This window comes from Centroberyx affinis, unplaced genomic scaffold (genome assembly GCF_046629955.1).
Source record: "Centroberyx affinis isolate AG114_WGS23_722 - 3 ecotype Tasmania unplaced genomic scaffold, CSIRO-AGI_Caff_v1 ptg005091l_1, whole genome shotgun sequence".
In the NCBI taxonomy this organism is placed as follows: domain Eukaryota; kingdom Metazoa; phylum Chordata; class Actinopteri; order Beryciformes; family Berycidae; genus Centroberyx; species Centroberyx affinis.
In genome coordinates, this window is record NW_027282520.1 from 709,855 (window position 1) to 737,500 (window position 27,646).

General features: G+C 41.1%; 2 protein-coding genes across 2 annotated transcripts in view; one reads left to right on the forward strand and one right to left on the reverse strand.

Moving 5' to 3' along the window:
- The first annotated feature begins 4,941 nt into the window (after nucleotides 1–4,941).
- LOC139666712 (plexin domain-containing protein 2-like) lies at nucleotides 4,942–12,147 on the forward strand. Its single transcript, XM_071546026.1, has 13 exons — nucleotides 4,942–4,975; nucleotides 5,278–5,421; nucleotides 5,946–6,015; nucleotides 6,371–6,493; nucleotides 6,593–6,711; nucleotides 6,795–6,894; nucleotides 7,219–7,314; nucleotides 7,706–7,787; nucleotides 9,005–9,065; nucleotides 9,147–9,378; nucleotides 10,431–10,466; nucleotides 10,669–10,826; nucleotides 11,256–12,147. Exons 2-13 carry the CDS (start codon nucleotides 5,362–5,364, stop codon nucleotides 11,469–11,471), a joined length of 1,353 nt encoding a protein of 450 aa, XP_071402127.1. The 5' UTR covers nucleotides 4,942–4,975; nucleotides 5,278–5,361; the 3' UTR covers nucleotides 11,472–12,147.
- A 127-nt stretch (nucleotides 12,148–12,274) lies between these two features.
- The window catches only part of LOC139666706 (myosin heavy chain, skeletal muscle-like), a gene marked incomplete at its 5' end in the record, with an annotated part of 17,705 nt that continues 2,333 nt past the window's right edge, over nucleotides 12,275–27,646 (reverse strand). The window contains 12 exons of the mRNA XM_071546019.1: nucleotides 12,275–13,195; nucleotides 13,932–13,992; nucleotides 14,115–14,213; nucleotides 15,272–15,433; nucleotides 16,295–16,477; nucleotides 18,050–20,410; nucleotides 20,604–21,175; nucleotides 21,411–21,564; nucleotides 21,902–22,030; nucleotides 22,354–22,434; nucleotides 23,310–23,407; nucleotides 25,348–25,428. Of these exons, the coding sequence (XP_071402120.1) occupies nucleotides 13,179–13,195; nucleotides 13,932–13,992; nucleotides 14,115–14,213; nucleotides 15,272–15,433; nucleotides 16,295–16,477; nucleotides 18,050–20,410; nucleotides 20,604–21,175; nucleotides 21,411–21,564; nucleotides 21,902–22,030; nucleotides 22,354–22,434; nucleotides 23,310–23,407; nucleotides 25,348–25,428 (3,998 nt within the window). The remainder of the gene's footprint in view (nucleotides 13,196–13,931; nucleotides 13,993–14,114; nucleotides 14,214–15,271; nucleotides 15,434–16,294; nucleotides 16,478–18,049; nucleotides 20,411–20,603; nucleotides 21,176–21,410; nucleotides 21,565–21,901; nucleotides 22,031–22,353; nucleotides 22,435–23,309; nucleotides 23,408–25,347; nucleotides 25,429–27,646) is intronic.

Genomic DNA, 27,646 nt, shown 5'->3' on the forward strand with positions numbered 1-27,646 from the left:
TTGTTAACACATTAAATATTCAGCTTATTGTGCAGCTGTAACACAGACTTGTAGCACATATTTAGATCCACACTGTGATGAAGTCTCTCCAGACAAGATTCAAAGAGCTGTGAGTTTTGCAAACCCTCCAAGTTACAGTAGTTGGCAGAGAAATGCACATGACAACTTCAGACAGGGGTGTGGGGTAAAAGCGAAGGTTGACGCCTTTCATTATTTGTCTTGGAGGGAAAGCCACGTCAGGTTTAGATTAATTGTTTTCATGAAAACAGCGTTACTGTCAAACTGGATTCTGTTCTGTAGGCTTAAGTGGATTTCAGTGTTTCATGCCAAGAATTTTGAACATGTGCATACACTGATAAAATGTAGTTTGTTAGTATACATTAGATTGACAGTGTGTCAACTGACTGATGAAGTGCAGCCAGTGACCGGTTTGTACATTTAGGTATTTGCTGTTCTTTCTGTGCAGTGTGATGTTAACTGCACATTTTGTGTCTTAGGTAAGAGAAAGTTTGAAATGCTTTCCCAGTTAAGTGCATGGAATTAGCAGGAGTGTATTTCCCTTTGGATTATCTATCTATCTATCTATCTATCTATCTATCTATCTATCTATCAAAAGCTCATATAGTAGCCTACAAACCACACATTGTAGTCATTCTTCCCTCAGTGCTCACAAATACACAGCAAAATCTGGATGTTTTCAGAGATAACAGACAAATGAAATAACCTGATGATGACACTTCGCTGTCATCATCGTTGATTTCATAAACATTATCAGGTTAACTGAGCAAGCCAGCTAAACTCATCACCCTTCCACCTACAGTATAGTGGGTTTGTTTTGACCTTATGGTTCTTGATGGTACTTTTGGTATTTTTTTTAATCAATCTCCCCTCTGGTATCCCCAGGTATCAACAGTTATGCTGTGATGTATTTGTATAGTAACCCTCTATAAGAGAACAAAACTAGAATTTGTTCTTTAGTGATCTACATGTTATAATTATGGTTTAAAAAAAAAACAACACAAAAAAACATGGCTATTAGTGACCAGTGTACATTCTGGATATCTCCTGTTTCAAGTTGGTGGAAATTAGACAGTTTGAAGTGTTATACACGGTTAACAAGCGACACCAAGTGGGAAAAGTCGGAATTGGAAGTCGAGACATTACTTTCGGTGCCTTCAACTGCTCCTCGTAATCTTCCCTTTCCTTCCGGATGTCGACTTGTCGGCACATGCAGGTGGACTGAGTCACAAATATTAACAGAACGGACCCTGCACCAAAGTAGTTGTTTGTTGGTTTTATTCTATAGCCTAAAGCAAGCAAGCTGCTGAATGAAGACAAGAAAATGTGCATCAGGGCAGGCAAGTAGGCCTGATTGATTTGTTGACCAAAAGCTTGTTCATACATCATATTTACCATCAGTTGTTGCTACGACTGTATCACGACTTGTCTGCTCCTTAATACCACATCTCGATAACTCGGGTAGCATTGAAAATTCAGACTTTCCCAATCGTACCGAACACTTTGTTCAGTCGATTATGTCCGCTCTACGACAGCACTTGAACGCAACATTTCCACAGGCATGCACTCTTCTTGCGCGAAGGACCACTGAGCTGCAATGTTCATCACCGACAATATTTCATCTGAGAAAACGACGCATTCCTAGGGAAATAAAACCGAGGCGTGCGTAGTCTCCGAATAATTTGAAAGCATTTTGTTTGGCATGGACATCGACACGGCAACGCACTTGAAAGTTACATCAATAATGCAGCAACTTTTCATCGTCTACTCTGCTTCTTAGTATTTAAAGTTTGGAAGAGTTGGACCTTTTTTTTTTTTACCTGCCAACTAACAGCGCCAGGGCCGCAGGGGCAGTTCCACATTGCGCACATCCATGACTTTCTTTGCGCTCTGAAGTTTCATTAGGAACTGAGAGGAAGGATGGCGATGACGGTGGCAAAGATAATTCATCTTATTGCCGGGATGATTATTGTTTTCCAGTTTCAAATCAGCCACATGGAGTTCAAATCTGCCCATGGTAAGTCATGTAAAAATCATCTTTGAGTCCCCAGGTGCTACAGAGTGCAGCCCACTGTTGGTATTGTTTTACGATCATAATCTTTGGATAGGACCACAAAAGGACAATTTAATTTAGGACCATTGCTATAAAGATACTAGTGGGATGATAAACATATCATTATATAGGGCTGCAAAATTTAGTTGTATTAGCATCCCATTTCTTGGCTCCATATTGTTTTTATTAACAAAAAAGTAGAAATTTGGGTTGGACCTATATGGGTTTTTGAAGGCTAATATCTTGGATTGAAGCTGACGATAACGATACTTTGTGCCGATATTATGTATGCAATTTTGACCGGTTTGAAAATAAATAAATACATGAATAAGTAAATAAATAAAACAAACCTAAAAGTTACAAGTATTTAGTGTTTTCCCCAGTATTTTATTCTTGTGAAAGTGGAAAAGCCTCTGAGCAGCAGCAACAGTAGAACAGGAGACACTAAAACCCTTTTAAAACCCATACAATTAAAAATGTTTAGGTGGGTTAGCAGGGAGAGGCAGGCTTCATTCCACTTTCATTGTAGGTTTTACTGACTGTCACCCCTGTAGCTGTTGAACATCCTCAACTCAGCAATGGGCAACATTGGCTGCTGATATCCGATATTTATTGAAAGGCCAATATCGGCCGGATGTAGTGGCAAACCGGTCTTACCCTAATGGAAACAGATGACTCCCAATTTTTACCTCAGCCTTAATTTCCAGAAAAAAATCACCATGCAAATTTTAGCCCTAGCTATTGTGAAGGTATTGCACAAAAATATTATATCATCATTTGCGACAAATATGCTTGTTATGGAACCGCTGTGTCTAGTTTCTCCACCTCCATTTCACATCTGCAATTATTTCCCCCAGTGCAGTTATTGAGTGAACTATATCAGAGATTATGTAGTTTTACTGCGTCTTGGGGTCATCGGTCTTCTGCAGCCATGTGACAGAAATGTAGACACAACACCCACCGCTGCCCGGCCTCTTAGGCCCGGTCCTGGACCTGCTGGTGTGAAGAATGTGAGGCATCCTTTCACCCTCTGCTGTGAAGGAGGGAGTCTGGACACACTGCTGTCACAGGAAGGCAGAACGATGGGGTGACCATGCGTGTTTGCCACATGGTCCGCACCGAACTGAAGAACTGTTTTTGTCCTATTGCATGAAGGGATTGGAAGACACAGCAACTGGTTTACAGATGTTTGAGATGTTCTAGAGGTTCTTCTGCACTGAAAATCCTCTTAAGAGTTTCACCAAATACGCTGTAGCAGCTCAGATCCTGAGCATTTTGTGCTTGACTTTAGGGCTGGGCGATATGGTTGAAATCAATATCATGATAATCTTAAGGATTTTTCTCGATATCAGTATATATCACGATATGGTTCATGTATGCAAAATCACGTTAAATAATCAAATGAATGTTCATCTCATTGAACCGAATGGTAATGTTAGGTGTGATGTCAAAACAGAAATTTTCACATAATATTCCTACCAGAGTTTTTAAGTAAATTTGCTTGTCATCATCAATTCAGACAGCAGAAATGTGTGTCACAATATTAAAATATCTTCATATCATCACAATATGATTCCACGGAAAGACGATAAATGATAATATTCCATTCTGGGTATTACTCCTTCCTATTTGTCTTGTCTTTTAACAAGGAAATATGGAAGTCACTATCTCCGATCTATGGATACTCTGCAATTTGTGGTCCCCAAAGTACGATCTGAACTGGGCAAGAAAGCATTTAGGTTTTCGGCATCTAATGCTTGGAATAAATTACAATGTCAACTGCAACTTCAAGCCCTTGTTACACTGAATGAGTTTAAAGCTCTGGTGAAATCATTGCAGTCTACCTTGTCGGTGTGCAAGTGTTTTTATGTGAGCAAGTTTTAATGTTGTAACTTTATCTGTTGTTTATTGTTTTTACTGTGACTATGCTGCTGCCCTCTTGGCCAGGTCTCCCTTGTAAAGGAGATCTTTGATCTCAATGGGACTAACCTGGTTAAATAAATGCTTAAAAATAAATAAATAATAAAAATATTGAATTTTCGCCCAGCCCTACTTGACTTCATTGTCATTGTATATCCTTAAAACACAAAAAGCTTTCCAGCTGTGAGTTTTGCAAACTATTTTACTTCTTTGTAACTCAAGCAGTGCTACAGATTTTTAGGTCATCGATGCATCAGAACTAAACGTCACCTCTGTGTTTTTGGTGGCCTGGTATTGTCTGGACAGCCTTAGAATACCAACTGAACATGTGAAGTTACAAAGTAGTTAGCAGAGAAATGCATGACAACTTCAGGCACTAGTCTGGGGTAAAACCGGAGAATGTTGAATAGTATGCAGGAGTTGAGGCCTTTAATTATTTGTCTTGGAGGGAATGCCATGTCAGGTTTAGATTTATTGCTTTCATGAAAACAAATTTTGTTCTGTAGGCTTAAGTTGATTTCAATGCTTCATGCCAACTGGTTTACAGATGTTTGAGATGTTCTAGAGGTTCTTCTGCACTGAATATCATCTTAAGAGTTTCACCAAATATGCTGTAGCAGCTCAGATCCTGAGCATTTTGTGCTTGACTCCACTGTTGACCATATTGTATATCCTTCAAACACAAATAGCTTTCCAGCAATCATAAACACTAGAGAAGGAAACAATGTAAACTTATCCCTTCCTCTGCAATCCCTAGGGGTCTACCATACTGACGCGCAGGGGCTGGCTCCTCCAGAGGGAATACTGGATGTAAACACAGAGAACGCCAAGCCCAGGTGGAGGAGGTGGGCATCCAGGCCCAAGTCTGGGGCCGCTGGCTGGGCTGCTGATAAGAGGGGCCATTACAGAGACCAGCACCAGCCGGAGGACTCGGACCCTGACCTGCTGACTGAGGAGGGACATGACAACTCTTCACAGATAGTGGTAGGTTTACTGTACAGTCATAACCAGAGGTGGAAAGTAACTAAGTACATCTACTCAAGCTCTGTACTTAAGTACAATTTTGAGGTACTGACACTTTACTTGAGTATTTCCATTTTGTGAGACGTAATACTTTTACTCCACTACATTTCAGAGGGAGATATTGTACTTTTTACTCTACTACTCTTTTATGTGACGGCTGTAGTTACTAGTCACTTTGCAGAATAAGGTTTTACATGCCTTCAATGGCTGCTGCATCCTGACAGACAGCCATGTATCATGTATGTTGGTGGTATTTTTGACAGGACATTGATCATGCCTACTATACATCTAAAATCTATGGGCCTGGAGACCCTGCCAGTAGAGAGCTGTGGGTGGACATTGATGAGATGGAGGAAGACGGCTGGAAGGTGCATGGCTTCCTGTCCAGCACCCACAGACAAGCAGAGGTACGGAATCGGTCCATGTGAAGGGACTGGACTGTCGCTGCTTTCTCACAAATTACATAGCTGCTGTAGAAGATGTACAGTATGTAAAGTGTATAGAAAGCAGGAATGGCGTCAATTCACTTTGAATTCATAGACTTTCCTGAATTTTCCTGAATTAAAAAAAAATAGAAATATTTCACCATAAAAAGGTTATTATATCCAAATTATAAAGACATACATTTTGATGAAAGGTCTGTCATTATTATACAAATTGTTTTTTCCGTTTACATTTTGAAAGGATTGAAATGAAATGACACCAAATCCTGACAGGAAAAACAGTATATGGAAATGAAAGAGTGAGAGTGAACTGTCACTTAGTTGCACTGATTTAAATTAGTATATAATATTATTATATTGAAGTTGAAATGATAGATTCTGACAAGAATCTAACATTTTTGAAGCTTTGAGCTTCATGTGTTGCTCATGTGGCAATGATTGTTCATTATTAACACTCTGATAATAGTGGACTTTTACTTTGCTTCCAGAGAGTGAATCTTTCCTTTGGCTTTCCTTTCTATGGTCATATACTAAAGGAAATCACTGTGGCAACTGGAGGTAAGTCTTGTTTTTTACGACACAATCAACATGTCGTCTTTCCCCTACTAATTGCGGTCTATTTGTGTTCAGAGTAGTTTCCAGATATTGAACCTTAACTTTTGTACATAAAGAAACATCAAAGATTATACGCTTTTTATTGTTTATCCTCTTAACTCTGAACACAATCTACAATATATGTATATGTAGGGCCACATTAAACGAAGAGTTACATTATATGAAGAACTCATTCTAGATCAAAATGTCGAATGGAAACTTACAATTTTACGGTCACAAAATGGCTCATTGAGATGGATGTTGTGAATGTCTCTGTCCTCATAGCTGATGGTAACCTGTGTGTGTTTTCCTCTCGCAGGTTTCATTTACACTGGAGACATCATCCATCGAATGCTAACAGCCACTCAGTACATCGCCCCTCTTATGGCTAATTTTGACCCGAGCCTTTCCAAAAACTCAACTGTATTTTACTTTGATAATGGTAAGAGAGAAGGAGAAGTTAGCATGACCGACAATATGACCGACAATATGTTCATGGTTGTGTGTGTGTGTGTGTGTGTGTGTGTATCTGTATCTTCAGGCACAGCATTGTTGGTGCAGTGGAACCGCGTTCATCTGCAAGACAGCTTCAGTCGGGGAAGTTTCACCTTCCAGGCCGCTCTGCACAGCGACGGACGGATTGTCTTCGCCTACAAAGAGGTGACGTTTCTTCTCTCCTTCATCTTCATCTCCATCTTTCAACGGGAAATGAGTTTAATCTGGAAGTTCTTTTTTTGTCATAGATTCCCATCGACATCGAGGACATCAGTGCCGAGAATCATCCGGTCAAAGTCGGCCTGTCGGATGCTTTCGTGGTGCTTCATGAGATAGAGCAGATCCCCAGTGAGTGGCAGATTAGTCTTATCTATGTTTGATTCATGTCACTGCTGTTGGCTGAAAACCTTGAACCTCCAAAATGTGAATCTCCAAACTTTTAGCAAAGAAAATCAACCTTATCTCTAGATTTGTGACCATGTCTTTTTCAGTTTATAAAATAGGTTTTTAAAGGTCTTCATATGCCCAAGGGTCATAAAATGTTCCCAACCCAGCGAGAACTGTGCAATCCTTCAATTCAAGTAAACACAAAAATCAGTGAAAATTGTTGTGACAGTGTTTTGTGACAAAGACTTGAGCTCTCCCCACTGTTGACACCGTCATATGCTTCAGATGTTCGTCGGAGGACCATCTATGAGTATCACAAAGTTGACATCCTTAAGTCCAAAATCTCCAACTCTACAGCCGTTGAGATGCTACCTCTCCCTAGTAAGTTAATCCTACTTACAGTATAGATACACATAGTGAGGTGAAGCTGAGCGGGGAAAACCACACACACTCCTCCCCTAGTCATAGATTCTCATATTTTTAGTCAGGAAACCTAATCTAAAGATCCATTTTGTATTTTTGTTAGCCTGTCACCGATTTAGCCTGGTCAAGCTTTGATTATTTGGCTGTCGCTGCTTACAACACACTGTAAGAATGAATACATTTGTAATGTTAACAGGTATAAAGAAAGATTTGTAACAATGTTTGTAAGTTAGCTGTACCCTGTTGGATGGCCTGTGTATAAGCATATAAGGTTTTTAAGGGTTTCCACAAGCAGGCCGTCTCTTCCTCCACACTCTTCACTAAGCCCGTCGTATTTCTTTATTCTCAGCATGTCTTCAGTTCTCCAGCTGTGGTCCATGTGTCACTTCTCAGATTGGCTTTAACTGCAGCTGGTGCAGTCGGCTGCAAAGGTAAAGAACAATCTGAAGTTTAAATTCAGTCAAGGACTTTATGGCATTGTGTTTGAGACATTTGGCACGCGACAAGTCAGGGATGAGAATATAAGTTGCACTTAAGTCTCATACAAATTGACCTTAAACATGACTTCAGACGTGACTTGGACTCTAGTGACTCGTGAACAATGAGTATCTGTAAAAAAATAGCATTGCTGCATTATATAAAATGTTTGCAGTGTTTTTTTCTATTTAGATTGCACATGACTATGATGTATCTAAACGTCACTCAGATGCGTGGTTCCGACAAACAGCAGCATGGCATCAGCTGCAGAGCCATCTATCATAGCATTAGGTTACAAAGACTTAAAAACTCTTTTTTTTTTCCTATTGCAGGTAGTATAAAGTAAATGATCATGTACACTTGTGGTTTCTATGCCTTCATTAAGGTTACATTATCATTTTACCTAACCAATGCATGATATACGAATAGCTAAATAAGACATAATGTAACTAGCCGGCTGTAAATAAGTATGAGAAATAAGAAATAACCATCATGTAGTTTAAGCAGACTATCTGAGACTTGACTCAGACTCATGATCAAAGGGAGACTTGACTTGGACTTGCATTAAGTGACTTGTGAATATTTCGGTCACAAATATATATGTTTGTACAGTATCTGTGGTTAAAGGAATAGTTCACCCAAAAATGAAAATTCTGTCTTCATCTACTCACCCTCATGCCAGTTGAAACACAGGTGAAGTTTGTCCATATAACACACAAGGAGGTTGCCAGCACAACTCCATAGCAGCCTTCTCCAAAACAACTGAAGTCGGTGGGGACCAGTTTTTCAGAGTTCCAAAAAGACCTACAGTATATTTACACCATAATTTAGTGCAAATCTTAACTACAGCTGATTGATTTGCAACAAATAATGGTGTATAGGTGTTTCTATTCACAGTGTGATTGTTTTGCTGTTTTTGTTTTGGAACCCTAAAGAACAGGTCCCCATTGACTTCAGTTGTTTTGGAGAAGGCTGCTACCAAGTTGTGCTGGCAATCTCCCTGTGTGTTATATGGACTAACAAATTTCACCTGTGCTTCATTTGGCATGTGGGTGAGTAGATGATGACAGAATTTTCATTTTTGGGTGAACTATTCCTTTAAGTATTAAGCCTGTGACAGCGGCTCCACTGTTCTCTCCTACACAATAACAATATTTACTTCCCTTGTCAGATGCTCCAGTGGCTTTGATCGTAATCGGCAGGATTGGGTTGACCTCGGCTGTCCGGAGGAGGTGCTTATCATTTTGCATTAAACTGCAGGAATTCAACTGCAGTAGAACTGAGCAGAACCTAAATTGATGTTCCTTTTGCAGAGAAGGGACCCGAGGTGCGTCCAAACGACGAACATCACAACAAACGCCACATCTCCCCACCTCACACACACGACCACTCCGGTCATGTGGACCACAGAGCAGCAGAGGACGTCCAGCACCGCCTCCGCCCCCGTTAGCAACATCTCCACTGCCACCAACCCCCCGACACGCAGCAGCACAAGCAGAAGAACAGCATCCACTCCCCGGCCCGCTACCAGCAAACCTACAGAGGGTTCGTACTCTAAAGTAATTTGTAGTGAATGTTTTTATCGTTTTATCTAATTATCCACTTATAATATGGTCTTCAAGTCCCCATTAAGTCTCCATTCCTTTTCCTTCCTAGGAACCAGTGTATCTTAAATGTGACCATGCTGCACCATGAGATGTATGAAAAACTTTTTGTATGATTTTTGAACAGTCCCACCCCTCCCATCAAATAAAACTGCCTTTCTCTCCCTAACTGATTTCCCATTGGATTCCCATTTTGATTTTTGAATGTAAAGATGCAGTACAGATGCTGTGTCATGGGTGAAACAGCATCTGTACTTCCTTGATTTGATGTAAAACAGGACGCTGTCAAACAGGATGTTGGGGCGGGACATAACGCAGTGAGGGATCTGAACCAATGGAATATCAGTATGTGAGAGGAAGTAAAAGTACATTTCAAGTTCATTTCAAGGGGATTTTAAGACGCCGATACAAATAGAATACTACTCTTCATCAAGTCTCCCTGTTTGATAGTTTTACATCAATACATTTCAGTTTCCGTGTTGACTGTTTTGATTCGTGCTTCGAACAACACAGTCATTCCCCAGTTTCGACCCATTGCAGTGCGGGGTAGGGCTAATGTCATTACCATCTCATGAATTAGCGCTTGTTGTCGCTGCATGGTATCCAGGCTGAAGGTATTCGGTGAGGCTTTTGGAGGCCTGACAGTTTGAGGGTCAAGTGGTCAGCTATTTCCCAGCCCTCTGTTAGCTCATAGCTGAGCGTATACAACGGCATGTTAAATACTACATACTGTCCTCAGCTACTGAAGGATGACTATATATGTGTATCACTCTGTGTCTTGGTTGGGTCAAAATATGGGAGGGATATACAGTATTTTTGGCTGGAGGAGCTACTGTATGTAGGCTTAGCAGCCCGGCAGTTTGTTTTGACATGGGCTCTTTCTTAGAATAACGAGATTTAACGAGATTAGAAGTCTGAAAGGCCACTCATGCTTAAAAAAGGCAATATGTCATGTCATTTAGATTAGTCTGTGTTGTTGTTTTCTCCTTTTAGATGGCACAAAGATCTCTTTGCACATCAATGAAGCACGTAAGTCATTCTTGCTCACCTATGTTTGTCGCTTTTGTATGTAATTGTTCTGAAAAATTTGCAGTATGAAATGTTTTTGTTTTGTGTCATTCTGACATAATTTTAATTCTTGTCAAGTCAACTTTTTGTCATAATTGATAATTAAAGTTTTAATACCATTAAGTATTAAAAATCACTGAGTCTCACCATCACCCCTTTACAGCAGCAGAGGTGGAAAGCACCGAGGAGACGGAGGAGCGACTGCAGACTGGTCTCCTAGTGGGCATCGTCCTGGTGATGGTCGTCATGGCAACAGCGGTCCTTTTGTCTGTCTACATGTACAACCACCCCACCTCCAGCGCCAGCCTCTTCTTCATGGAGGTTGGTTACACCTCGCTGCTAGTAGCTCTGCACTGCCTCAGTTTGAATCACCATTTAAAGGCGCATAAAGTAAGTTTATCGACCTCCAGTGGCAACATGGGCGGGGAGTTATAGTTCCTAAACAAGCGTACGGGGCAGAAAGTGAGTTTGGAAAGCCAGAAATGCCAAAGAAATAGTTGAGTCATTGTTATTTCTCAACAATCCTATCAATCCCCCACAGACATATTATGGTCATTCTGTGCTAGGGGCAGTAAAAATCTTACTTATTGCCCCTTTAAGATCTGGTTTAGTAATTCAGTAATATGGAAATATTACATTATATTACCTGAAATTAAATTCCCCCAGTAATTTATCCATCCTTCCATGCATAAACCTGCCTGTCCATTCATTTTCTGTAAATCTGCTTCACCCCCTTCCCCCCCCCCACAGCGGCGCCCCACCCGCTGGCCCATCATGAAGTTTCGGCGGGGCTCCGGCAACCCTTCCTACGCCGAGGTGGAGGCTGCCGGCCAGGAGAAGGACGGTGCGGTGGTCGTAGACCCCAAACAGGATTTCATCATATCAGGCAGAAGAGAGAGTGACCAGAAAGAAGGGTTCATAGTTCCAGATCAGAGGGAGCGCTTCCTGGTTTCAGAGAGCTCCTGACCAGAACTACATATCCCAGAAGGCTTTGGGATAGAGCTGGTTCTCTATGTGAGCAAGGGTTCCTTCCTTGAATGCTGAGACATTTTTTTTTTCTATTCAGCTGTTGCTCAGGTTCACTCTAAGGACAGAATTCGAGCATTCAGAGAGGAAAACGTCAAACCTCTGTGAGGAAATGGTATGTTAAGTTTAATTTTTAAATTTTTCTGATGGACTTGGCTGCAGCAGTGTGGCTGCATGTTTGCATTTTCTTGTGAAGCCATAGGAAATTTTTCAAATGGCGTAAAGCTGTGCAAATGGAGAAAAATCCTCTTGTCTAACGGCAAGTATGTGTGAAGACGCAAACGTCACAGAGCAAAAAAATAGATGAAAACTTGTGTTTGCTGCAGCGTCATAAAGAGCAAGAGGTGACGCTGTTCAGAGTTGGTTTGGAGTTCATCTCTCCCAAAGGCGGCTGTGATTTTCCAGAACTCTTATGTGTTGTTCCCACACCTCCTTCACAAGGAGGAATGTCATATTCGGGTGTCATTTCCTCATCTGAAAAATACAGACGAAATTCCTCACCACTACACCCACCTTCATCGGCCCTGAGGGGGCGAGCGGGGCGCAGAGGGATTTCAGTGCTGTTTATCAAAGTGCATGATATATTTTCACAGTGGAACAAATGTTTGTGACTTTGGGAATGCTTTTTTTTTTTTAATTTATTATCTGCAGTTAATTGGAATAAAAGCATAAAAATGTGAAGAATTTACTGGTACTTGGTTTACTATACATCAAAAATAAGACCTAACAACCATGGAGCTTGATGTAAAATTTTATGTTTGCCTCAGAATACAGTTATGTATTATTCATAGTCAATAGTTAATCAATATTTGGCAGTACAACAAATTATTAAGTGAATTAGTGTTTTTTTTTTCTACCGCGCTATAATTGTTCCTATGTATGACAGCTCTGATCTGTTTATTTTTTAATAACGTACAGTGAATATATTATTATTAATCACAGGTTCCATCCAATAGCTGTACTGCTTGTTTATGTGGCTGATAATACCATTGTCTTCTCAGTCATTGTACAGCATTTATATGGCTTTATTCATCAACAAGTTCAATGGTCAACAAACTAACAAATTGTTTCACTCAATGGCATAGTTAAGATAAACACTCTATACAAAAGTATTTTATTTTAAACATTTAACAATTTATTTTTACACATATAAGGTACTAATTTCACCACTTCTATCTCACTGTTCGGAAATCAGTCTTGTCCACTTATGGAATATCAAATACTCAAATTTTTGTGATTTTCCTGTTCTTATGTGAGCTGATTTATCTGATCCTACATGCTGTAGAGTTGAACAAGGGCATGACACCCTTCAAAACCTCAGGAGAAATTTTCAAAAATGCACAGTCATCAATCTGGAAATAAAGCTGTTGTTAAATTCCTGAAAAGTTGACATTTGAAGAATCAGAGGTTTTTCTCCACCAGCAGTGATATACAGCACAAAAACAGAAAACACACATAGTACTGTCCCGTATTCTCTGAGGTGCGGCGTAGTTGAATGTAGTGTGAAATTAAGGCAAAGAGCACCCGTCCAGCTGGATCACTTAGAGCGGCCTGTAGGCTGCAGAGTCGCAGGATCAAGGCACTGCTGTGGTGGAGGAGGCTGCGAAGGTCCGGGTTGGCTCGTCACATGGCATCAGTCAGCCCGGCTTATGGTTCTTTGTCTTCTGAGACACAACGGGACAAAGAAAACAATGCATTCATTTTTAATTCAATTACAGAATGATTAGGAGGTGTAAAAAATAAGACGCAGACCTCAGGTGAATATTACTTGCAAATAGTTCCTACATGTGTGGGGTTTACCTGGGACATTTCATAGTGTCAGTAGGCTGTTATTCACAGAAAAGTCCACTAAATTGACTTTCAAATGCTTTCTTGTGATCGTTAAAACAATCTGTTGTTTTGTGGCAAAACACACCCATGTGGTGAGACAATGCTAATAGTAATTTGCAAGTACTTGATAGTAGGGATGGGACGATGTGCTTATCTCACAATACGATATGGGGTTCACAATTCGATACAACCATGATACAATGTAATAAATAAAAGTTCAATGACAACAAAGTTTGACTGTGCAGAATTATCTTTACTTCTGAGCCTTAAATCTTCACAGAATGTATACAATCATTTAAAAATGTCATTACAAAGTGCAAATAACATCATTTGGATGGAGAGGTTGTGAAATTGTGATGGGCAAGCCATCTCATTTGTGATTACTACAGCAGAATAAAATGGAGCTAATAAAACGATTCAGTTTTCTGCCCCACGATACGTATTGTCACATTTTTGTATTGCGATATATTTAATTTCGATATATCGTCCCATCCCTACTTGATAGTATTTGAGCAGGGTCTGCACGGGCTCTGAAGTGAAGTCAAAGTAATAGGACAAGGAGTCTCTTACCTTTCACAGGTGGGGCAGGTAATCTCCTCCTCAGTTGTCTTGATGAGTCGAGGGTGATGGGCTGCAAAGAGAAGCACAGGAAGAGCATGGTTTTGTTATTCTGGTCTAAAGTGCCAGCATAGACATTCTGATTGTTATACACTGTTGGCATAAGATTTATAATCATGCACAGTAGTACTGTACCATGACCGGTATGGTCCTGGCCTTAGTGAAGCGTGACTGTGGGTCCACATTGAGGCCTGCGCTCTTCAACGCAGCAATCCTGGCCGAGATGTCCGATATCTACAGCACCGACAGCACAGTGACACAAGTGAAACATGTCGTCCCCCACAAATGATCATCATCAGCATCATCCCTCCAAGTTTCATAACAATCAGACTGATGGTGTAGCAGTTATGGCCTTTCAGATTTTGAAATTTTGACCTTTAATTGTGCCTTCATCAGGCCAATTAGTGTAATGTTTTTAAACACAACAGTGGCAAAATGCATCATTCCTCCAAGTTTCATCAAAATTGGGCCAGTGGTGTCTGAAAGAGTCAGTGTGTAGTTAAGGATAGCTGGATGTGTGTAAGAATTTTCTTGTTAATTTGACTTGCAGTGTGAGTTAGGGCCTTTCAAAGTTTGACATTTTGACCTTTAATTATGGCACCCCCATGAGGCTAATCATGCAAACCTGGCAAAAGGTTGGTTTTTTTTTAACAGCAGAACACAGTGTCATGATGCATCATTCAAAATTGGACCAGTGGTGTCTTGAAGAAATTTTAATTATGGCGGCCCCCATCAGGCCAATCAATATAATTTTTTAAAATGCTGGAACACAGTGCGAAGATGCATAATCCCTACAGATTTTACCAAATTGTGCCCCTGATTTCATTGTGTGGGGGACAATGACAAATGTGCTAGCATCACACCGTAGCTTCAAAGCTTTTTAAATGAAAAGAGTAATGGCATCTCATGCAAATTTTTCACTAAACTTTTCAGGTAGTAACAGTAGAGTATAACTGTGGGCAATTTTTTTCTTCACTGAGACTGCAGAAGGCTGAGGGAGATACAGAGTAGGAAAATCAAGGAAAGAAAGTTCTGCTTGGGTTCAGACCTTGGCCAGCAGGGCTACATTTTAAACACCACACCATCTATGAGATAGTATTATTTATTATATACTTATAGTATTATTTATCACGCTGCTGGAAATTCCTTTAACTTTGCAACACCAGACATGATAGAAAACAAGCAGGACATGGCTCTAATAGATGACTGAGTTATGTAGGTAGAACATGTTTAGGACCCTTTATATGCCTCTTTCAGCTCTAAAGATGGGTGCATATCCAGCCCAAACCCACCTGTAGCTCAGACTGTTGAACCTTGGCAGCTGCTGATGCCACCTGCTCCTCCAGGAAGGACAGCTCGCAGTCGGACGTGGCGCCGCTGATGCCCCTGGCGCACTCCTCCAGGTCGCTCAGCTCCGCCTCCAGGCTGTACACTGCACCAGCTGCCACATACACCTGGAGCATGGCCAGGTCAACACAAATCAAGAGTTTCACTTGTGGATTATTACTGAAATCATTAGGTATTATTAGATATTTACATGGAAAGTCGACTAAGCATGCTTGCTTGTTTCTAGCGATGCCCTGCTTCATATTCATACAGTTACACACATCCACACCTGGGAGCCGCCCAGCAGAAAGAGTTAAGTGCCTTGCTCAAGGACACATACACAGTAGTTGTTGAGGCAGTGGAGAGCATTACTCTTTCTCTCTCCCCTTCCACATTTTCCCAGCTGGACTGGTGACTTTCTGGTCACAAGCCGTCTTCTCTAACATCTAGGCTACCACAGCCACAAAACCATAACATTTCATATGATATAATCAGTTTTTTTGTGAAATTACAAAAAGTGAACATCAAGCAAATTCCAGAATGGATTTATTATATTGTGGAATTAAACCCTTCAATTATACAATACAATACTGTACATATATACTGCAGTAGTAAGTTATAGCTCTCTGCAGCTTTACATCAGAGCTAAAATTTAAATGCTAAATATTCATATATTTATTATATATTTTTTGCACTCACTTATTTAAATGTATAACTTTCAGGCTTCAAAATCTTCTTTCTTAATAATCTTTATACTATGGAACCCAAAAGACATAAATCGAACATTGCACTTTTATTTAAACATAATTGGCTAGGCTCAAATTATACTTAAATTATACTACTAGGCTTCTGTATACTATTGTTGCACTTATCGTAAATCACTCTGGATAACAGCTACAGGTAATCAACTTAAATCAAGTTCTTTTAACAGTGTCCTCATAAACTGCAATGTAAATTAAATGTCAAAAGTGAAATGAAGCTGAACTCACATTCTCCTCCAGTCTGGAGAACTGTTGGTCCAGCTTGTTGGGGTCGGTGTTGGGGGGCAGCGAGGGGCCGGAGGGTCGGGGGCCGCTGTCTCCCCCCTCCACCCCCTGCAGCAGCTCCTCGGTGGCATTCAGCACCTTCAGCACCTCAGTGGTGATGCTGCACAGGGACACCGCTGAGTACCTCTACAGCACACACACACACACACACACACACACACACACACACACACACACACACACACACACACACACACACACACACACACGCAAGCACACATACACATGCCAAGATACATTACAGCCCATACAAGTTAGGGTTCAACAGATATGTTTTTGTGAAGATTGATTGAAGATATTTTTGTGCTGAAGCTGCAGATATCTTTCAATTTGAACATTTTCATGTCCAAAAATTACAAGAATTCAGTGTTTTTCCCAGAATTTTATCCTTCTTAGGGGGAAATCCTCTGAAACAGCATTCATATCATCATGGGACACTATCACATGGGAAAGTCTCCTTTGAAACCCATTCTAATAAAATTATTTGAAGGTTTGCCTATTCAATGGAAGGGGAATCTCAGGGATACATTACTACCTTAAAAGAAGAATAAAAACAAACATTTAACAATTAAATTAAAAAATAAAATGTACAAAGAAAATAAAATGTCATTGCAGGTTTTACAGGTTTTTTTATGTAGCTGTGGACAGGGAGGAACCTCCATCATGTCAGCGGTGGATGACATGACTGCTTGATATTGAATAGAAAGCCAATATCTGCCTGATATATTGGAAAACCACACATAATACAAATTCTGTGTAGAATGGAAAAATACAGTGTATTGAAAATAGAAAAGACAAAATGAGATATGAAGTCACATGAAAATAATGAGAGGAAAAATTAGGTGAAAAGATGGAGTATGATGGGAGGTGCAGGTTGTATCTTTAATGGCAATCACTTCATTTTCTACCATGCTGCCTTGCCAGAGCAAAACAAGAAGAGTTCACTCTCACCTGCTCTAGCAGAGTTGATATAAACTGTATTGTTTTTTCTAGCTCCGCATCCCTATCCTAGTGCATAGAAAAAAAGAACAGAAAAGAAAGAAGCAGAGGATAGATAGGGAGAAGAAAAGCGGCATCAAGCAGAGTGTTAGTCATTAGTGTTTAGCGGTTACTTGCATTGCAGAAAGCATCTGAAGGAAGTGTTACTCTGTTTTTTGGCAACTAATGGGCAACAGAGCCTAATTGCTCAATGCTCAATGTTGCTTTAATCACATAGTGTGTTGGGAAATATTTGAATTGACTTTTGAGCTTGTGTCTCACTTTGATACTGTTGCTGTTGCCCATCTATGATGCCCAAAAAACGCTTAGTGTATCACTGCCGTTAGAGCAGTGGTTCTCAACGTGGGGTCCGGGGACCACCAGGGGTCCTTGAGGGCGTTCCAGGGGGTCCCCAGAAAATTTATGAATTATTAAACTTCACCAACACTTCATTTACAAGAAGTTAACACAGTTAGAGAATGTAGAAGAATGACTGTTTTGATGATAGTTTCACTGTTATCTCTCTAACTACAATACGGATAGTCATGGAATTCTGGACAAAATCATATCTAACAAAAAAAATATTCTTAGATTTGGGCCTGAGAGATAAAATCTCATCAAATGGGGGTCCGTGTGCAAAATTAGGGTCCTTGATATGAAAAAGGTTGAGAATCACTGCCCTTAGAGAAGTCAAAACATTTTTTTCATTACGTTTCTTACGTTCTGAATCTCCTCTGGTGACAGAACACCCTCCAGATCAGAGGCGGCACTTTGCTCCACGGCTTCTGCACTTTTTTCTTTGGTTCCTTTAAACGTTTCATCCGTTTCCTTCCTTTCACAGTCTCTCTCCTCACTTTCTCCAGCAGGGTCTCCCTGCCTCTCCCTCATTTGCATCTTTCCTCTCGTCTCCTCTCGTTCCTCCTCATGCGCTTCCTTTCTTTTGCATGTCCATTTGGCTTCATCTCTCTCCTCATGCATGTCATTAATTGTCACATCTATTGTATGTTGCGTCTCTAAATTCGGTTGTGTCAGTCTTTCCGGTGGATATGTTTCTGTCTCCTGCTGTGCATTTATGTTTATAGCAACTCCACTCTTTCTACAAACCTCACCTTCATTTTGCTCAATCACATTTTCTCTTTCAAAATCATCAATCTCTCCCTCACTCACAACTGGCTCTGGCATCATGTTATCACCTCCACTTCTTATCTCTTCTGTACTTACTGCCTCCTTTGAAACATTTGTGCTTTGTGCATCGACAGTCTTTTCTATGTTTCCAGTTTCTCCCCCTATCTTGTCATTCTCATCTACTTCTTCTAGTTCTTTATTCCTCCCCCGTATTTCCCCAAATTCATCCTCTACTTTGTCAGCTAGTGTGTCTACCTGCATCTCGTCCAGAGACATCATCAGCATGCTACTGATTATTCTGTCAAACTCAACATCGTCTTCATCGCTTTCTGCTGTTTCCCATTTTCCCCTTCTCTCTGTGACTTCTCTGGTCTTTCCCTCCGCCTGTCTCTCTCCTCCTTCCTTTTCATCTGACCTCTCCGCCTCCGGTTGGTGCTGTAAAATGTTCTCCCGTGGGACTCTTGTCTCATGTAAGGCTGTGGCTATCCTCTCCTCAGTCCTTTCCTTCAATCTCTCTGCTTCCACCTCTACATCTAACTCTTTCTCTTGTCTTTCATCTGTCTCTTTCTCTCGTTCACCCAGGGCCTCTGTCAAAACGTCTACCGTTCCTGTTTGCTCCTCTACCCTCCTTTCATCCTCATTCCTCTCCTCTCTCACTCTCTCTCCCACGCAACCTTTCTTTTCAGGTTCCTGTGCCTCTGTTTCATCTTGTCGGACAGCCTCCACCTTCCTCTCACTGTCTGACACTGTCTCCTCGCTGCTCTCTCCACTCCTTATGTCTTTTTCTACTTTGTTTGCGTCCGTTGGCTTCTCTCCTTCCGAGTCGACTTCATCCCCAAAGTCAAACATTTTCACATCTAAACCTCCGACGCTTCGTCTCCTCTCCTCGATCTTTTCCGCCACTCCTTCCCTCCCAATCTTCATGAGCCATGGCTCCTCCCTCTCCGCGGCGCTCTCAGTATCGAGCTCTCCTTTATTGACCTCTTCCTCCCTTTCTCCCTCCTTCCCTCCGACTCTATCCAGCTCATCTTCAGTGGAGGAGAACTGGGAGGCGCTGACTAGACTGGCCAAGTCGCGCACCTGAGCGGCCTGGACAGCTTTCTTTGCCTCCATTATCCACAGGGTCTCTTCGTCTGTTGCCTCCTCCTCCTCCCCCTCGCCTATGCCTGCTCTGTCCAGCTCGTCCTCGGTGGATGAAAACTGGGTGGCGTTGACTTGGCTGGCAATTCTGCAAAGTTTCGCCACCAGCTCCTCTTTCTTCCCATCCTCCTCTTCTCCTCTCTCCCTCTCTCCATCACTGAAGCCAACTCTGTCCAGCTCATCCTCTGTGGATGAGAACTGGTTAGCCCCGGTTTGTTTTTCCAGCTGACACAGTTTGAAGGTAAGCGCTTCTGTCCTTCCCTCCTTCTGTTCTCCGTTCTCCTCCTCCATATCTTCCTTCCTCTCTTCCTCACTCTGGCCCGCTCTGTCCAGCTCGTCATCAGTGGATGAGAAGTATGTGAGCGTGGACTGGGCAACAAGCCTGTACAGTTTGTATTTCATCTCCTCATCGTCTTCTTCCTTCTCTTTCTCATCCTCTGTTCTTCCTCCGTCCACATCGACGTCCATCTTCCACAACGTCTCGTCTTCTTCCTGATCTCTTTCCCTGCCTCCTTCTCTCTCCTTTTCCTCCTTCTGTCCCTCGTCGTCTCTCCCTCCGTCAAGTTCATCTTCACTAGTGGAGAGGTGGGAGATGCTAACTTGGCTCGCTAACTGCTGTAGTCTGAATGTGAGTTCCTGGACCATTTGATTGGCTCCGCCTCCAGTGACGTCATCATCGAGGTCAAATGGTTCAAGTGTTGTGGCCTCAGAGGTCAGCGTGTCAGGGGCCACAGCATCAGATGCATGCTGGGATTGGTTGCCTTTATTCACATTGCACTTGTTCACCAGCATGTCCAGAGGGATATTGTTGTAATCCTGTGAATTTAAGAAATGGTAGGTTCAAAACATGGGTATTTCTGTGGGGCAATGTAGAAATGTCATCCAATATGCTGAATTTATTTAACTTATTTTTAGTTATCTTACCTTACCTTACCTTACCTTACCTTATCTTATCTTATCTTATCTTATTTTATAAGTTTTGTAGTCTCATGTAATCTCTTGCTCTTACCGGCTCAGAAGAAGAAGCTGGCACTTGCTCCTTTTTACTCCTCCTTTTCTTCCGTGATCTCCTGACTTTTCCCACTTCCACCTCAGCAGCTCCACTGCTCTCCTCTCTTGCTCCTTCCGGGTTAAAGTTCACATCAATGATGCTGGTCCGGCGGGATGAAGAAGGCCGTTTGATCTCCTGGGGCAGCTTAAAAATAGCGAGGAGAGGCTTATTGGGCTTCAAGTTCCCCTCGGAGTCTGAAAACAGGGCATCTCTGCTGCCTCGGCGGCCCATCAGAGGCGAGGAGGTCCTGGATTGGTGACTGTGGGTGTCCTGGGTGTCCTGGAGGTTGAAGTTAGAGTCTGCCATCTTCCTGTGGAACTCCTGCAGGGCGGCGCCCCAGCAGCTGTCGGGCTCAGGTTTGGCTTCGTTGTCGGAGCCCATGCCTTCGTAGGCGGAGACGACCCCGGACTCCTTCTCCAAGGCGCTGTAGACCAGGCTCTTCCTTTTGGTCAGCAGGCTGGGACGCGACAGCTGGGCACTCTGCAGGGCAATCCAGTTCCCGTCTGGACTCTTCAGCACTGAAGACACACCTCCGGATGCACACGCAAACACACACACACACACACACATACGAGGAGACAGACATTATACACACAAACAATCACACATGCAGCAGACAGAAAAACAACCAAGAACAAACACAGTGGAGGCAAGCTTTAGCCAACAATGAATATTGCTGTCAAATATCATTTTTAAATTACTTCAGCCTTAATATGGAAGTAATGTGTATGTTTGTATTTAAGGCAGTGAGCAACATGATCTTACTAGAGTTGTCCAGTCGGTCTACACTCTTCCATGTAGACATGGCAGAGCCTCCACCTTCCTTCTTTAACCCCTGCAGAGGGTCCTTCTTCTGGGAAACCCCAGAGTTCAGATCTGGAAGGTCATTGTCCAACAGGGAGAAGGCAGAGCGAGACCTCTGGGGGAAGTAATGACAAATGAAAATTGTTGAAAACAAAAATGAAATTGTCACACTATAACTATGACCATAACTATGGCTGTTACCTTCTATGTGGTCAGGCTGAATGCCAACAAAACAATAAAATCAATAAATATTTTTTAATGTCCAACCAACAGAGGTCAGCATATTTCAACTTGCAGGTCAGAAGATTTGTAGTGCAGCAGACAAGACACACACACACACACGCACACACACTATATCCTCGTTGCCATCACCTTCTTCCAAACAACTCCTATACATTAACTCTACTTGGAAACTTCAGTGCGCCTGACTGTGACTGTGATTTGTTTTTTACCCAGAGGCTGGGCTGGTTGAGGGAGCTGCAGGTGGGCAGGTGCTGGTGAAGCTCAGTTTTGTGGTCAAGGGGCCAATCCTGGTCGAACTCCGGCTTGATCTCACCCAAGGTTTTCCTCCTGTTGATGATCTGACATGCACAGAGACAGGATTAGTGCTGCATATGGCTCTGATCCCACTTCCCACATATGGCTCTGATTCCACCAATCAGTGGATTGTGGTTCGATGTTATTGTGTGCAGAACATAAGCATTTGATCACATCCCCCTGCAGCGTAACAGTTGTGCAAAAGCCCCTTGTTGACTTACATTTGAGTGTTGTGCAATCGCTTTCACACAAAATAAATCACCCTAATTACACACTATAAAAAATCTCTGCATCAATTATAATGGAATTATTATGCACCGAGGGACTGTCGGCAGGTCTAACACAAAAATGTATTACCGTGACTTACTTTTTGCACAATAGTTTTGGCCAGTTCCTCAATGAGCTCTCCTCTGTGCTCCCGCAGATAGAGTGCCTCATTCTGCTTCTGCTAGTGAGTAAACAACAAACAAACACAAAAATAAGAAACCTATTCAGAGACACACACACACGCTATAAGCCGATTACTCCTCTAAATATATGCCATATTTTCTGTGCTCAACGCAAAAAGCTTTGAGATACTTTACAGATTAGAGAGAAGTAAATCTTTTGGAAAATATATTGCAGTGGCTGAAGAAACGGAAATGTACTTTGGGATTTAACATACAGATAGTAGCTGCTGTGTTACAAAATATTTGTCACAACTAGAATTCATTGAAATGAAGTAGTTAGTAACAGGCACTGGTGCAGAGGAATCATGCTTCTTTAGTCAGATTGGAAAACATTATGAGATATGAATTAAGACACTAAGATATGACTGTAATTTCACTTAAAATGAATGACCAATGTGGTCTATGGCCAATATTATGATGCATAAACATTTTTCATGAGGGTCTCACCAGATCCCATGATCCCATATGAATACATGTCATTTGCAATATAACATAATCCTTATGGCTTCCAATAATATGACTCAAACAGAAATGACAGAGAAGTCAGATTAAGGAGAAATTTAATGAAAGGACTTTATTCTACAGAACTGAATATAGTATCTTTCTCATAGTGCAGAGATAGCAGACCAGTAAACAGTAATATACTGTAGCATTTACAGTACTACCTAAAAATCACCCTTTATGCATTGTTATTTACAGGAGATGGTTACAGTGCATTGTTGTAAAATTTAATGTAAAATAAATACTGGTATCATTAACACTGTAGACAGACAGTGACACAGACAACCAGGCAATGCAGACAGATGAAGAGTTTATGAGCAGAAACTGCATATTTAAAACAGACTATTTATAAGAAATGGATAAAATGAGTAACCTGATTGGCAGTGTCGAACTCAGCCTTGGAAATGGCTTCATCTATGGCCTCCTCTGCCACCCGCAAAGCCACCGTGAGCGTCTCTGCCATGCTGTGCTCTGACAGGGGAACATAACAACCACATTTATTTAGACATTCATCTCTATATCCATCTATCCATCCATTTGTTTTGTACCATTACCTCGAAGTGTACCATGATCCTTGAAATGAAATCAAAACAAAACATGTTTTACCCATTGCAAATAAGTAAAATGGGAGGGAGTAGTCATATCCTGTTCAACTCTATTTTCAGCCGCTGCAATACTAATCACTACAGGGAGAGACATGACCGTCAGATCACTGCAGTCTTTCATTCATGGTCGCAGTCGTTAGTGCGGTGGACTGAGAGGAGAGGGAGACAGAGGGGCAGAGAGACAGAGAGAGACAGGCAGGGAGAGAGCAGAAGAGACTTCCACAGCTGTTTGGGATGCAAGTGGCACCCGACCCAAGAGATTACCACCAAGGCCCTTTAACGATTCATTTCTCTGCTGCTTAATCAGTCACCGGCCCTGTGGTACAGCAGCAGGGACTGTGCACGGCAGCACAATCGGGAACAGTTTATGGATTCATGAGAGGATTACACTGACCCAGAGTTTGTTGAAAAAGCTTCAAGAGTGAGAGTACGTCATCAGGAAAAAGGCTTGAACTGGTAGTTCAGCCTCAGAAGGTTACATGGAGCCAGAGTTAAACACTTACAGTGTCAGCTGTTCAGTATGTGTGTCATTTCCTAAACTACTAGTGCAACTACAACTACTGGCACTACTACTGCTATACTACTGCTATTACTACCACTACTGCTACTACTATTACTATTACTACTACCACTACTACAACTACTACAACTACTATTACTACTACTATTATTACTATATTTTACTAATTTTACTATAATTACTAACACTACTTCTACTACTCCCATTACTACTACCAGTACTTATACCACCACTACTACTACTGTATTACTACTGCTGTTACCACTACTGCTACTATTACTACTACCACCATTATTGCTATCACTATTACTACTACTACTGCTACCACTACTACTACTGCCATTACTATTACTACTACAGCTAATTTTACTACCACTACTTCTACTACTACCACTACTACTACCAGTACCAGATTCCGTTTCCCATTTGAAATCACTTCTTAAAACCCATTTATTTAAACAGGCATTTTATTAATTTTAATTTTACTGGGTTTTTCAAGTTCCTATGGGCTGTTGCACTACTTGGCTGCACTTTATGTCCTGTGATTTTTTTTTGCCTCTTGCTTTATTCCCTTTTATAAAGCACTTATAAAGCACTGTAACTCTTGTTTTGAAAAGTGCTATATAAATAAAGTGTTACTTACTTACTACCACTACTAGTACTATAACTAACACTACTTCTGCTACCAACACTATTACCAGCAGTACCACTACTGCCACTACTGCTACTGTCACTAGTACTACAATTCCTACTACTCCACCAACACCACTACTACTACTACTGCTCCCGCTACTACTACTAATACCACTCCTATTCCTACTCCTAATAATGTGTAATAAGTTGTATATCAGATATCAATATCAGATCGAGTGTAGAATCAGGAAGGACAGGGGAAAAGAAAATTACAGAAAAACATATGGGTTCACTCACAATGTGCATCTAAAAGTGGGAGTATTTGTTGTGTTCTTTTATCTTTCTATTTCACTTGATTTGAACTGCACTAGTTTACTTTTTAAGTCTTTTATCTTTTGTATCTCTTGTCTGTACTTTTGCACTTTTTAATTGTAAATCTTTTACCTTTACTGTATTTTTATCACTCTGTAAAGCACTTTGAATTGCCCCAGTGTATGAAATGTGCTATACAAATAAAGCTGCCTTGCCTTGCCTTGCCTATATGTGTAGTACTTATCTAAAAGTAGAGTTTACAAACTGCTTTATAAAAACAGGTGTATGGTAAAAACAGGGAACAGAGAAATAATGAGGAATATTAAAATGTGTGTGTGCACCTTCACTTTGTCTGTAGAAGGTTGAGTCGCTCCCACAGACGCTGCCCTCATTGCAGATGCTCTCCTCGTAGGCGCTGCCCTCTGCTCACACAGAAACAAACACAGACAGATGTAGACATGGCACAGTGTCCGTAATGGATAGCTGCTGCATAATGGGGAAGAGGCTGACTCATACAGGTAAACAAAGTATTATTCCACCCCAATCCAAATGTACCGCTGTATTGTTTTTGACAGTTCATTTCAGTGTTGTGAATCCCTGAATACACAGATAGGGTACATTTACATGGAATGAATTTCTCATCCTGAAGCTTGGTTTTTGAATTGTAAACAAAAGACAGTATATTTTGAAATAGAAGCAAAAAAAAAATACATAAATAAAAAAGTGGGGGAAAAGAGATTTACTTTGTACTATATTAACAGTGCATAGTAAATCTCATCACTTTTATGACTTATTTCATGAATATTAATGTTTGAAGTGAACACTCCATACCAACTTAGGACTGTGAGTATAATAGTAATAATCATCTATAAATATTATTTTAAACAGACAAAAAAAATGCATGGGGTTAGTGACACATCTACGCTCTAAACAAGAATAATGGCTATCAAAATCTCATATGTCTGCCTTTAAAAATATGGTTTGACACTATAAATACATGGCTTGAGATTTTGAATGTGTACTTTCTGATTTCGGGCCGGTGACAGAGCAGATTCCTGCTTCCAGCCTGAGGTATTTGGTAATAGAGCACAGTCACAGATAGATCCCCCTCCCTGCTCGGGGGCCCTGAGCTCTTTTTCACGTCATGTAAATATTCGCGCAACAATGCTGCCATTTGTGGTTACGTAAGTGCATTAGAGCGGTCCCGTGTGTGGCATTACCGGAGGGACCTGATCCGTGCACAGCAGGTTCAGAAGCCGACGGGGTGGGGGAGTACGCAGGGTCACTTGCAATCATTTTAAGGGGCAAAGATAGGGCTTAACCCAAGTGATATGAACTAGATTATTTAGAAAATGCAGAGAGCACTCGATTTCCAGAACTCTTTCACTGCCAAATGATCTACAGGGAAATATGGGAGTTCAGTAGCATGATGTGTGGTACGTTAGGGCTGGGCGATATGGACCAAAAATCATATCTCGGCATTTTTAGGCTGAATGGCGACACACGATATATATCTCGGTATTTTCTACGAAGTGGGCTAAATGTTCAGTTGTAAGTAAGGCTGGACAATATGGACAAAATCAAAAATCACAATATTTTTGACCAAATACCTCGATATCAATATTGCGACAATATTGTAGGGATGACTATTGGTGCTTTCACAAAATATTTACACAATGAGATTTTTGATAAATAATCATCAGTAATGTGGATATAATGACTAAGTGGGTAAAGGCAAATAATAGAACAGCTAGAACAGTCTGGTAAGTTCAGAAAATTACATCACTTTACTGTAATGCAGCCTTTAAAACCAGGAAAAGACAACACTTATGCCATATCACGATATTACGATATCCAAAATCTAAGACAATATCTAATCTCATATCACGATATCAATATAATATTGATATATTGCCCAGCCTTATGGTACGTCTTATAAATTACATAAATTGAGGATCTCCGTTTGTATTTCAGGGGCTGGGTCTTGACTTTTTGTTCCTGTGCCCCCTGCTACAGGTGTGTGGAGACGGCTGTGTTGCCTGTGGTGACGTCTAATGAGTCAGGAAACATTTGCCCCCGACATATGAGACATGAAAAGACCTCCTGACCTCAACTACTACCGCTGCTAAAGGTCACAGTAACTCTGAAGTCGCTGCAAGCCCCTCGGGAAGCTGCAGTCATACTGGCACACAGGTACATGAGCTGTAATGCACATAGAAATATACATCTACATTCACAGTCATTTCATGTGTATCATAGATGTGTATATATGGCGGGTTAATTCTGAAATATAAGCTACAGTAGTTGCACTTAAAGTGACACTGAAATGAAGAATTACTTTTTCACCTTGTAATTCTATCATACCACACTCCTATTTGACAATTTATGCCAACAAAACATTTATTTTAATGTGTTTTTAAGTCAAAATCTCTTCACTTTTACTTCCTGGAAAATAGCATATCTTTAGAGGTGACATCATCGTGTACATTAAAATTCCAACCAATGAAACCATCACAGATTTGTGAACAATCCGCCCCTCCGCCCCGCCCATCAAATAAAACGTCCTTTCTCTCCCTAACTGATAACTGGTTTACACATTTGAATGAATCACATTAACGAAGCAAGATGCTCTCAAAATGT

Excerpts from the sequence above, each read along its gene's own strand:
- LOC139666712 (XM_071546026.1), top strand. The coding sequence starts at position 5,362 with ATGGAGGAAGACGGCTGGAAGGTGCATGGCTTCCTGTCCAGCACCCAC. Across the intron at positions 7,315-7,705 it reads TGAGATGCTACCTCTCCCTA|CATGTCTTCAGTTCTCCAGC; the intron begins GTAAGTTAATCC and ends CTTTATTCTCAG. Across the intron at positions 10,467-10,668 it reads TTTGCACATCAATGAAGCAC|CAGCAGAGGTGGAAAGCACC; the intron begins GTAAGTCATTCT and ends ACCCCTTTACAG.